The 12,490-nt window shown below is 45.7% G+C and overlaps 1 protein-coding gene across 13 annotated transcripts in view; it reads right to left on the bottom strand.

The window, feature by feature from the left end:
- Positions 1–12,490, bottom strand: part of ATP9B (ATPase phospholipid transporting 9B (putative)) — a 155,676-nt gene that overhangs the window by 49,705 nt on the left and 93,481 nt on the right. For all 13 annotated transcript variants that reach the window (XM_032470609.1, XM_032470608.1, XM_032470614.1 and 10 more), the window contains one exon: positions 11,045–11,205. In XM_032470609.1, the coding sequence (XP_032326500.1) occupies positions 11,045–11,205 (161 nt within the window). The remainder of the gene's footprint in view (positions 1–11,044; positions 11,206–12,490) is intronic.

A 12,490-nucleotide genomic window follows, 5' to 3' on the forward strand; every position in this document is an offset into this window, starting at 1 on the left:
CTGCCGCGGAGGACCAGACAGGCTCTAGGGGCAGGACTGGCCGGGAGGTCCTCCAAGCATGCAGCTTCCGAGCCAGGCGGGTGCCCTGGCTAGAGGGGCAGAAAGGCAGTGTGGACGTGACGGTGGGAGCAGGTGGGTCAGACCGCCTCAAAGAGCTTGGGTTTCAGGGTCAGAGCCATGGAGTCCTGAGCTGGCGCAGCCAGGGCCCCTCCATCACCCCACATACCCTGTCTGCTGGGGCGATGGTATGCTCGGCCCCGTGGACGACCACAGGATGCCCGGCACGGAGCACCTGTTTGGAGAGCGCTGTCCTTCCAGAGGCCCCCGCCCCCGGGCACCAGACCCGCCGGTGCCAGGCGGACACACCACGTGTTACGTAACCCGAGGAAACGTGATCAATAACCACAATCGAGACACCGTTTCTCCACTTAAGTGAGATAGAATGTTCCTGAAAGGCTGGGTAGTGATGAATTGTTTCAAAAACCATTGCTGATGAGGTGTGAGTGAGGCACAAAAGATGAGAAGGAACTTAACTCCTCTGGAAGCTTCTCACTCAACAGACCTGTGAACATCTTTTTCTCTGAACCTTAAGGAAATCCAAAGTGGACACGACAACCAAGGCACCCGGGCTGCCTTCATACAAGACACACCAGGGCCTTCAAACCGTGCTAGGAGAGGCCAGGGCCCGACACCGAGGCTGCCGGATGAGCGTACGTCCCTGTGAATCAAGTGGATGTAAAATGTCTGAAGTACACGTGCATAATTCTTTAAAATCTGCTTTTCTCGCTGGGCTATTTTGAAGTGGTCGGGGTGGAAGAGGGAGGCTGCCCCCATGTGGGCAGGTGACCCGGGAGGAGAGCCTGCAGGCAAGTCTCCAACAAAGGTTAGGACGACAATTTGCTATTTACTGTTGAAACTTTCTGGAAGCTCAAACTTCAAACACTAGGTTGACAGAGTCATCACCAGCACCGTACTGAACTTGCTTTTTAGTCATGTTCCAATTTTAGGGGATTTTAAATCCTAGGCCTCTATTCGACTAGTACTTTATGGTGACGTGATCTGTGAACAACAAAATATAGCAAGCCTACGACCCTGAGCGTCACACTAACACACTGTCATGCAACCAACGCGTACACAGTTTAGGCGCGTCACACTGCTCGCTAAACAGCTGTGACACTACCTGGACCCATCCCGAGCGAGCGGAGAAGCCGCCCGCGCTGTCGGGCACTCCCTGCACCAGAGGCGGCTGCGGCCTTGGCTGCTATGAAACAAGAAAAGTGAAATAAACTATCTGATCTGATCGAGCTAGCGTGCTCAGGAGCGTCACCGAGAAGAACCTGTGTGAAGCTGGTCCACACTACGGTAAGAAGACACAGGTTAATTTTAGAACGTAAGGCTGTCTGAACAGCAGTGCTTTCTTGCCCAAATAATTCATCTTGCAGCTTCAAAAATGTCTGAGGAGGTAACTTGGATCCTGAATCAGTCTGAGGTGCACCTTCTTGAAACATGCAACGCGGCGCCAGCAGCGCCCCCGGCGGGCGGCCGCACTCGGTCTGTGCCGATCAACCTGCAGCGTTCAACAGGGCAGGCGAACCCGGCCCCAGCGCACACCAGGCTCCCCGCGGCATGAAGCTGCCTGAAATCATTCACACGTGTTCCCCCACGAGTGAGATTTAGCTTCAGACCCAGAGCCAAGCAAAAGAAAAGGCATTTAAATTTAAAAGGCACGTTTTATCAAAAGTAATCAAAACCTTTTCCTGTAAATTGTCATTTAAAGGAAAAAGCACATTTCCTACTTTCTCTGCATCCCCCTCAATTTTTTCATTCTGTGAGTAAGTTTTCTATGACACACCACGGGTGGCACAGGACAGTTCCAAATGTCTTCACGAGGTGGATTCACCGGCCGCTGCGTGCTGTGAAGGCAGCATTCCAGCCTCTGCTACTGGTTTGAGCCTTTCTCCTGGGCTTCAGGTGGTATACTCTGTTGCCTGCAGGTGCCTCACTCTACATTTCACAGACACCTCTAAGTGACTATACACACCATGGAGGCTAGCTTTCCTGCCTCCTCCTCCCCCAGTGCCAAACAAAGAAAAAACAAATTTATTCTCGCTCAAGGAGGAGGAGCGTCCTCTGACGTCAGTGAATGGCATGGTCCACCCATCAGCCCAGGCCAGAAACTGGGAATTATCCCAGGCCCCTTTTCCGAATAATCGGCTCCTGTCAGTTCAACTCCCTGAATGCTCTTCAGTCAGCCCCATGGGAGGAAGCGTGGGTAACAGAATTTCACGGGTTTGATCTGACGGATGACTTGCATGGATTCCTAGCTTCCAAATTTACTAGCTCCATGACCTTGGACTAAAACAGACGATCATTCTGAGCCTTGGTAGCAGCACCTGTAAAACGCCGCGTGTTAGCATCACAGTGGGTGACTGAAGGTTACGTTGGTGGAGCAGATAATCTGCTGCCTGTGAACAGTCAGAGAAGGTTTTACAGACAAGGCAGAGCCAAAGTGGAGAGCACAGCGTGGGCAGCATGTTAGGACCCCTCTGGGAAGGCAGGCTGGCCCCCAGGCTCGAAGAGCAAAAGGTGTGGCTGTTAAGTAAGGGGAAAACAGCGGATAAAGACTCAGACGTGCCAAGAGCCCTTCGATTTGTATCCACCGCAACACGTACAGGACGAGCAAAGTGCAGTCTGGGGTCCTCAGGAGCAGAAATCTATTAAGCATGGGAAGTACCAAAGTTGGTATAAGCAAAATTCCAAATCACATCATTACGCTTCTGAGTGGGTATGGGTGGACTGGGGATTTGAAATAATGTGGTGTTTCAGGAGAGCTGAACTGAGCACCCATGGTGAAGGGTTAGGGTTAGGGTAACACCTTGCAGGACCACAGCGCACTCTCCAAACACAGACCGGATGTTACAACACAATGAACTCCCACACAGACTGACCCAGGTTTTGCCAGTTTTCACTTGCACTCTCTGCTGTGTGTCCCTCAGACAAACTCCTGCCAGCATCACGCCCACCAGTGTCCACCGGGATGCAGACAGCCATCACGCAGACACTCCTCCTGTTACCCCCGACAGTCGTCCCTGCCCCCACCCTTCCCCCGGCAACCAGAGATCTGTTCTCCATCATGCTCCTTTGGTAGCTTCCAGAACGCTACAAATGCCCAAGTTAACTGTGTGTGTCAACAGTTTATTCCTTTTTATTGATAAACAGTACTCACTGTATAGATATACCATAGTTTGTTTATCCAAGTGATATTTTTTAAAAGCTTGCACTTCCCAAGTGTTCCACAACTATGATATAGTTGTACTTGGTTGTTAAAAGAAAGCTTGATACATTTTCAAGAATAAGATTTATCACAGCTGGGGCCTCAAAATGTTACCCCTGGAAGTACTGCCCTGGAGGTTAACCACTTAATCACAGTTGTCTGACTTCCTTTATATAAAATCTGCAAAAAACTTCCGTGCTCTTGGGTAATGGGAGGTATCTTATTTGAACCAACGTTCCCACTAAAAACAGTAAGAAATACTGCATAATTTTTTTTTAAAAAATTCTTAAAAGAAATAAGGCAGAGGTCCAGCAAGAGGTCCTCCTTCCCATGACTGGCAGGGCTGTGAAGGGTGATGCCCTCAAACTCTGGAGAACCAGGAACCACGCACCCACGTGCAGAAGGGGAGACTGAGTAACTCGAACTTGGATTAAGACATTCCAGGGCAGGAGGTACCTCCAAGTACACAGTTCAGAAGCAAGTGTGTTTGTCTTGGAAAAACATACTTTCACTTTTATCTCAAATGATTCCCATAACTAATTTTTCAAATACAGTTACAAACAAAACCCAAATAAACCAAAACACAGCATGTGGTGAGACAACACACCATGATCAAGAGACGGAAACAAAAAACACGAGAAAAAGACCGAGACAGGTGTCCGACAGACACAGTGTGAACAGCTGGATACACAAGAAAAGTCAGAGAAGTATCTGCATGGACTAGGCAAACATAAAAATGAAACCACAAATGTGACAGAGAATCAAATAAAATTTCTGGAACTAAAAAATACCAGTAACCAAAATTAAGCATTTGACTAGTTTGGTGGCTAATCAGACACAGCAGAAGGTGAAATTAGTGACTTGGAAGGCAGGTCACTAGGAATGATCAGAATGAAGCACAGAGACAAAAAGGTGAAAAAAACCAACATAGGAACAAGAGAAACAAAGGGCACACGAGGATCCGACGAGCCTTGGCAGAGAGGCAACAGAACAGGGCAAAGGCAGCATCGGAGGAGACACACTGGGAGCTTCCTAGGATGAACGAAAGAAACCTCCCTACAGGTTCACGAATAACGCCTGTCCAGACGCGACAGCAGAGAGCAGAGCACAACAGTGCAGAGTAAGGGAGGAGGGGAGGAGGAAGGGGAGGGGAGGAGGGGAGGGGGAGGAGGGGAGGGAATGGCGATTACTGAACACGGAAGCCATGAGACTGAAATGAGCGTGACAGCTGAGAACCCGCACGTGGCGAGACTACTTCTCAAGAAGCAAAGCCAAACAAAAACCGAGAGCGTTCCCAACAAAGACCAGCACTGACCAACAGCGAAAAATAAACCTGACAGAAGGAAAATTATCCTACATGGAAGGCCTGAAAGGCAAGAAGAAGAAGGAAAATACGGGTGAACCAAAATAAACAGGAAACCTAACAGATAAAAAGTCCATACCGTACAGCACAGGGATCTCTACTCAGTATCTTGTAGTCACGGTGAAAAAGAACGTGAAAACGAATGTATGTGTGTTCACGTATGACCGGAGCACCGTGCTGTGTGCCAGAAACTGACACAACGTGGTAAGCTGACTCTACTTCAATTTAAACAAAAAGAGGAAATGTGTAAAACAGTAAACCTTAGGGTTGAAGAATAACTAGAGTCAGTGACAAAATGGCATTAGGCCAGAAGGGCTGAATCGAGTTAAACAATCCTCAGGTGACAAGCAAAGGAAATGATTAAGTTTAGACTCTGAGAAATTAAAAATGCTGTTAACATAACCATAAAAAGAACAGAAACTGCTTGTGAAGCTTACAAACTACTAGAGAAAAGAGTAGAATCATCAAAAGTAATAGATGAAACAGTAAGAAAGGAGAAAACTATACAACAGTTAAATCTTATTAAAAGCACAAAATGATAGCTTTAAACTAAAAATGTAACCGTGCTACAATAATCGCATATGCACTAAATAGTCAAAAATTATGAGTCAATAAAAATTAAACTTTATGCTACTTAAAGAGACACATATAAATATAAATACACAGAGACGTTGAAAGTACAAAGATGGAAAAAGACATGCCAAGCAAATTACAGCCAGCTGGCATTACCATATTAACATAAAACAAAGTAGAATTTAATGCAAAAAGCGTTAGCAGAAATAAAGAAAGTCACTTTATCATGAGAAAATGCCTAATTCAGCAGAAATCTGTAACAGTTTGATTCTGTACGTCACCAATACCAAAGCGACAAAACACATAATACCAGAAACAGAATTCCAAGGAAAAACAGACCCATTCACAATACTAGTGGGAGCTCTTAACATGACTCTCAGTAACTGTTAGAAAAGGCAGAGGAAAGGAAAATCAGGGATATAGGGAAAAAAACAGGATGAACAGTCTTGATCCAATGGGCGCAGACGAAACATTCTTTTTAACCAACAACTCAGATTCCACATTCTTTTTAAAGGACACAGCGAATGTTTATAAAAATCAACTAAATATCAGACCCTGTAACTAGTTTCAACAAATCTCACAGATCTGAAATAAGGAAAAGTATGTGTTCTGACAGCAATGCAAGTAAGCCAAACAGGAACAAAGACATTAATCAGAAAACTCAAATACGCTTGTAAATTCAGAAATAACCTTGCAATAACCATGAGTCAAAACAGAAACCACAGTGGAAATTAAAAAGTATTCTGTCGTCAGGAACAAAAATACTACATATGGAAACTTTCAGGAAGCAGCCAAAGTAGTTCTTACTGAGACACTTACAGCCTCAACTGCGTATGTTCACAAAGGGGGAGAAGGTGGGAACTAGGGCGTCAAGCCTGTATCTGAAGAAAGGATAATGCAAACCACAGAAGGCAGGAGGAAAGAGACAAAGCAACATCAATAAAACAGGAAAACACCCGCACGGAGTCAATACAGACAGCACCGAGCCAGCGAGGACCGACCAGGAGAAGAACAGGGGAGGGCAGAAAAGGCACCTAGAATGAGAAGAGCAAGACCACAGAGTCGACATAGAAAAAGGGGGAACAGGAAAACATTGTGGCAAGTTTAAGTGGATAAATCTGAATATCCAGGTACAGTTTTTGAAACCAAGTTTTCTATCTATTTAAACTAACTATTTAAGAAATATATTTAAATTCGTAAAGAAATCCACTGTCAAACATCCTTCCACAACAAAAGGTTCAGCCTGACGTGGCCTCCTTGATGTGCAAATGTCCAAGGAATAAATAACTAAAACTGTAAATCAAACATGTTAGAGAAGAGAGAAGACCTGTTGATGTATTTCATGAGACTAGCACGATCTTGATACCGGACACCAGAAGACAGACCCGCGAAGCAAAGTGACAAGTCGGTCTCTCTCACGTAAACCAGTGCAAGAATTTCACAAGAAATACAAGCAAGTGGAACCTAGGAACACATGGAAGACCAGTGCACCACGATCGAGTTCTGCTTTTCTCCCCAAAGACTACAAAGTAGGTATGGCATTAGGAAAGGCAATCAATATAATTTCTCCTATTAATACATCAAAAAAAATTTAAAGATAAAAAAATCATCTCAATAGATTTGGTAGAAATATTTTAAATAATACATTCATGATTTAAAAACAGCTTTTAGCAAAACAGGAATAGAAAAAACTCCCACTGTTTATTACAGTAAAGGGCTCCGTAAAAAGCACAGCACCCTTGTGGGTGAAATGGTGAGTCTGCCTCTCACTCGGGGAACAAAGGAAGACGGCCCATTATCATTGCTTCTCCTTAACATTATACCAGAAATCGTTGCCACAGTGACAAGGAGAAGAAATAAATGGTGCAAAAAATTGAAAGGAACAAAGCTGTCATTATCTATTGATTACATGATTACCTACAGAGAAAATCCAATAGATTCCAGACCAATAATTAGAATCAATAAAGGCTTACCAAAATTGATGGGATTCAATCGTTTTACAGAAATCCATTTTATTTCTCCATAGCAGCAACAAATATGTAGGAAACAGTTCTTTCAAAAAACAGTATTTACAACAGCATTTTAAAACTACCAAGTACCTAAGAATAGCTCTAAAGAAAGTTGTGCAAGATTTTCATGGAATTTTTTAAAAATTCTGAGATAATAGAGAAGACCTAAAAAAATTAAGAGATGTGCCCAATTCATGGTTTGGGAGATTCAACATTAGATGCAAACGACCGAGGAAAGCAGAGGCACTCTTAACACAGACAAGGACGAAAGACTTGTTTTCATCAAATACTGACTTACGATAAAGGCGTGGGAATGAAGGCAGTTTGCTACTAGGTCAGGAACAGACAAACAGACCAAGGGAACGGAACAGGGGACCCCAAGCAGACCTGCACACATGTGAACACTCAGCACTTGACAGGGGCCCAGACTGCTGGGGAAAGTCCTTCCTGTGAAGGGCGCTGAGACAACCGGTTGGTGAAAAACTGGTGAAAATACTTCACACCATTGAAAAAACAACAAACAGCAACAAAAACACTGCCGGTGGTCAAAGATAAGATGGATTACCTTTCAGAAGTCAACACAGGAGGACAGCTCCACAGCCCTGGAGCAGAGGAGGGTCCCTAAGCGCGAGGCTGTCAGCAAAACACAACTGGAAACGACCTCATATCCAGACACGAACAGCGGCTGACCACCCGGCAGGACAGACTCCACAAGGGCTCCAGAGCTGAGGGGCTCCTCTGCGACCCTCTGCATGGCCCAGGCCAGCTCTGCCTCAGAGCTGTTCTTCCTTTCTCCTGCGAAGCAGCACATGTCTGCAGCCAGAGCTCTGTCAGCTCCCTTCCTGCCTGGAGACGTCTGCGAGTCGGACAGGCTCCTCTAGTCTTGTCCTGTCTCTGCTCCTTCCAGTCCAAGCCAGCAGTGTTGCTACTAATACCACATTCTCAGAAACTCTGTGGGTCTCCTGTGAGTGACAGGAGGCTCCTCCACACAGCTCTCTCGGGTAACCCCATCTACTCCTGGCTTCTGCAGAGAGGGCTGAATGGCTCCGTAAGTCACACATCTAATCTCTTCAGCAAAAGGCTGAAGGCACACCCTCGGGCTTCTCTCCCGTGCCTGCTTCCAGACGCCGAATGTTCTAATGAATGTTCTAATGCTAGCGTGTTTTGCAAACTGGACCAGCTGCCAATTTCCCAAACCATCAGTACCTGAATGTCAATCCTGGGTCTAAGTAAGGCTGCATACACTCCTCTCCCCGAGCGTTCTACCTGGAAAATGAGGCCTTACTAAAAATGTCTGGTAGGTTAGCGCTAGCCTGTAAAACGCTACAGAAAGGGTACCTGACCTGTAAACAACTTGATAAAAAGCTCCTAAGAACTTTCCTTCAATAAAACTTCAGAAAGTGAATTTCTAAATTCTGAAGCAAATTTTGTACCTGTTTTATCTAACATTTTCTATGTTCCATTTTTTGTGTGCTGATGCTCTGAGCAGAGCACTTGGGGCATCTCCCGGGCCCGCCTCCTCCGCACTCACTGCCGTGGCTGCCTGCCTCCCAGGCCACACAAAGCCCTCACTTCAGTGCTTTACACACAGCGCTGTAGCAGCAAGAGGGTCTCACGTGTTTCTAGGAAGGAACACAGTTACCACCTCTTCAGACACCATTTTGCTTCCGTCGCCCACATTTGCCTCCTATCTCCCTGCCCCTGCACTGACAAGAGTTTTTTTGGGATTATCCACCAGACTGTGATGTAGCGTTTTAAAGCATACGAGCAAAAGAAGTAGAAACTGAGACAAGCAGCTGTTAGCCCCCGAGCTGACAGGACTTTACGTGTAGCATCAAGAATTCTGATGGTCTGTTTTCTGCCACGAGTGACACAAGTAACGTAAGGAACATACATTAGTTTTAGAGTTCAATCTTGTAACATTTTCCTTCAAAGGCAAAGTATATCAAGTGACTCAAAATCTTTAATTCTGTGGAGAACTTCTTTCAGCTTTACTTTCTTAACTGGACAAGCCTCTTAAGAGTATTAGGTCAGTAGTGGAAAAAGCACCTTCCTTTTCAGAATTGTGCACTGCTTTGCAAAACAAAAGAATATTTAAAAGTCTATCCTTTATTAAATTCAGAAGCATATTTAGTAAATACTAAACTGTATCATTAGTCACAATTCAATGGAAACCTTGCAACAGGAAAGCAAACTTGGTTGAATCAGATGTAAACCATAAGTCCCTAAGTCAAGTGTCCTCTATAATTTTTACATTTTACGGTTTTCACCTTCTGCTAAATCTGTATAATTGCATTCTCAGATTGTGAAAAACGAGGAAAAGCAGCATTGTGAAGCAGGCATGAGATATTCTGGAGCTAAACAGGGGTGCAGCCATAACTCTGACTACTAGTCTCTCCAAGCTTGACTGAACATGTTAAATTCAAAAATGCTGACGGAAAAACTAGAACAGGTCAGCCTTGGTAGAAAGTCTGTACCTTCCTCAGTCTGTAACCAGACTTTTTAAAAGGATATACAGAATTAAAAAAAAAAAAAGATATGTGTGTGAATGTTGGTGTATTTATGTATACATAAATATGCACATTCATTCTTCTAAGTGTGTATGTATCCCCACATCTGAAAGGCTTCTCAGAATTTATCAAAAGTTACTGAGATTACAGATAATGCTTTTTCCTTCTCTTGTTATTCGGTATTATCTAATTTTTCTATAAATAAATATAACCAAAATATGAAAAACAATAATTATTTTAGCTTAAAAATGCTTATAATGCATTAACTTTCATGACCATAATTAACATTTCCTGTTAATTTGGTAAGGGGAAAGAGTGTCAAGTCTCTCTGCATTGTCAGTTTACTAAAGAAATAAAGACAGTCCACATAAATAATACATTGAAGAGCTGTAATAAAATGTAAATACTGTTCAATGAATTCTATCAGTTAAAGACAGAAGAGCCCTAGAAAAAAGAAGGAACAGCACTCTTACCAGGCCTTTAGCATCACACAACAGAAGCGGTCGTGAAATGTCACCGCACATTTGAGAACTCATAAAAGCAACAGAAGTGGAGAAAAACAAGATTAGCGAGAAAGCAAAGAAAACAAATCGGGAATTCCCAAGAAAAGATGTGTTTGCTTGAGAGATGGGAGTAGGTGACGTCAAATGGCAGCTGCGGAAGGACAGCAGAGAGGGAGTGGAAGGGCTAAGACGTGCAGGGGGACCCGGGCGGCTGAGCTCGACAGGGCAGGGGGCGGGGCTGACACTGGGCGGGGGCGGGGCTCACACCGCCCCCGGGACATGTGCAGCGCCCTCGGCTGTCGGGGGTGCAGGGCCTGGACACCCACCCCGCTGAGACGCGCAGTCTGGGGGGCACGTCCTGCCCCCGGTGCACCTGTTTCACAGAGCGGGTGAGGGACGAGTGTTAGGACTCTACTGTTGCTCCTGGAGTTGCTGCTAGTGGAGACCCCAGACCACCGATGGGACCCGCAGCGGCCCCCACACCACCACGCGCAGCCCCGCCGCGCGCGGGCTCGCCGTCGCTGTGTCCTCAGGCCTGGAGCTCGGCTTCCGATGCTCAGACAGGCCTCGCGCCTGCTCAGTCACTGCCCACCGCCCCACCTGCTGACGATTGCATTACCAACACATTTCTATGAGGAAAAGCATCCGATTTCCAGGTTAGTCTAACAAAAATAATTTTGCCCCCTCAAATACTGTTTTCTAATACAGGCTAAAGAAGGCTCCCTGAAGCTTCAAGGAAGCCATTTCTTCCACATGGAGAAAAACACATTTCCATAAAATCACATTCAGTAAAACCCAAAACTCAGACCTACCTTATGGGAATGATGTAGGAAAAGAGGAGGAGAAACCGGAGAAGATTGCGGTACCAGGGGCCCACGAACCCTTGTAAGGTCACCATGACAACCGAGAGGGCAACTAAAGCCAAAAACAGCGCTTTGGTCAGCTGGTTGAGTTCAAGGTCCAACAGGCCAGCCTGAAAGAGAAGCACGGAATTAGGACAAACCACAGGGTCCCTAAGGCCGCGCGTCTGAACACACGATAGGGTGGCGTTCTTCAGCCTTCTGCATGAGCCTTCATTACCGCGAAACACAAACATGTGTGAGCTTTCCACTTTCTCCCGCAAACTTCTCCTTGTATTTACAATTTCTCCTGAAAAGCCTCTTAGAGATTCAGGCAGGATTTCTGAAAACAAGTCACGGTCCCAGAGTGTTTCCAGAAAGGGTCCACTGAGAAAACACGAGTCCAGAGTATCCGACCACAGACAATGCAGGCCCTTCCCCTACGTGCAGAGGCTGCGACCACCCGCTGGACACGGGGACGCGAGGGGGCAGACGCCAACAAGGCCTGGAGGTCCGGACGGCTCTTCTGAGCACACGTGCATCTTCCTCCGCCCGGGCCACGTCAGGGCACCACTTAAGATTTTACTCGGGACAGGACAGTGTGTCTGTCGTCACTCTGCCAGGAGCCTCTCTGAAGAGAACTTCTCTTCATTAAGGAGAAAAGCAGCGGCGGGAGCAGTTGAGCAGTGACTGACGACAGGCAGCACAGGAGCGGCGGAGAGGACGATGCTGTTACTCCTCTCCCTGTTGCTGCTGCTGAACATCTGGCTCTGACTCGCTGCCCCTCACTAACTGCGGGGCCCTAGGGAATGTTCTCACACTCTTCAAGCCTCACTTTCCTCACGTGCCAACTGCGAATAACAGAGGTGCCCGGAGGAGCCCAGACACGGCGGCTCCCGGGGGCCCTGGGCACTGGTGGGGCTCGCTGTCACTCCTGGTCCCCCCAGGCCAGGGCCCAGCACGCGGCTCACAGAACTGCCTGTTCACACTATATGCGACGCTAACGGAAGACCGAGCCCCACCAGGTTATCCACCTGCCATCTGAGTTTCTCCTGAATCTGGTACAAATTTTGAGAGTAATTTAAAAAGAAAACAGGATTACCAAAATTTTGATAAAATAATAATTTTGATAAAATAAGTACTATAATTCCCAAATTTAAAACTTTTAGAACTACTGAGCTCATTAATAACAGTTCATTTTGTAGTGCCTTTTGAAATACCATTATCTTTGGCCAATAAAAAGCTAGCCTTTTCCACATGTCACATATTTAGTTTACATCTGGTTTTGATTCATATTTGCCACAAACTCTCATGAGAACATTAGAATATGTAGGTAAAAAGAAAACACAAAACTTTGTCAGAAAACCCATTAAGTGCAGCTGTGAAGAAAATTCATTCATTAAAGAAATAAGTTTAAAT

The sequence above is a fragment of the Camelus ferus genome, chromosome 30, assembly GCF_009834535.1.
Source record: "Camelus ferus isolate YT-003-E chromosome 30, BCGSAC_Cfer_1.0, whole genome shotgun sequence".
In the NCBI taxonomy this organism is placed as follows: Eukaryota; Metazoa; Chordata; class Mammalia; order Artiodactyla; family Camelidae; genus Camelus; species Camelus ferus.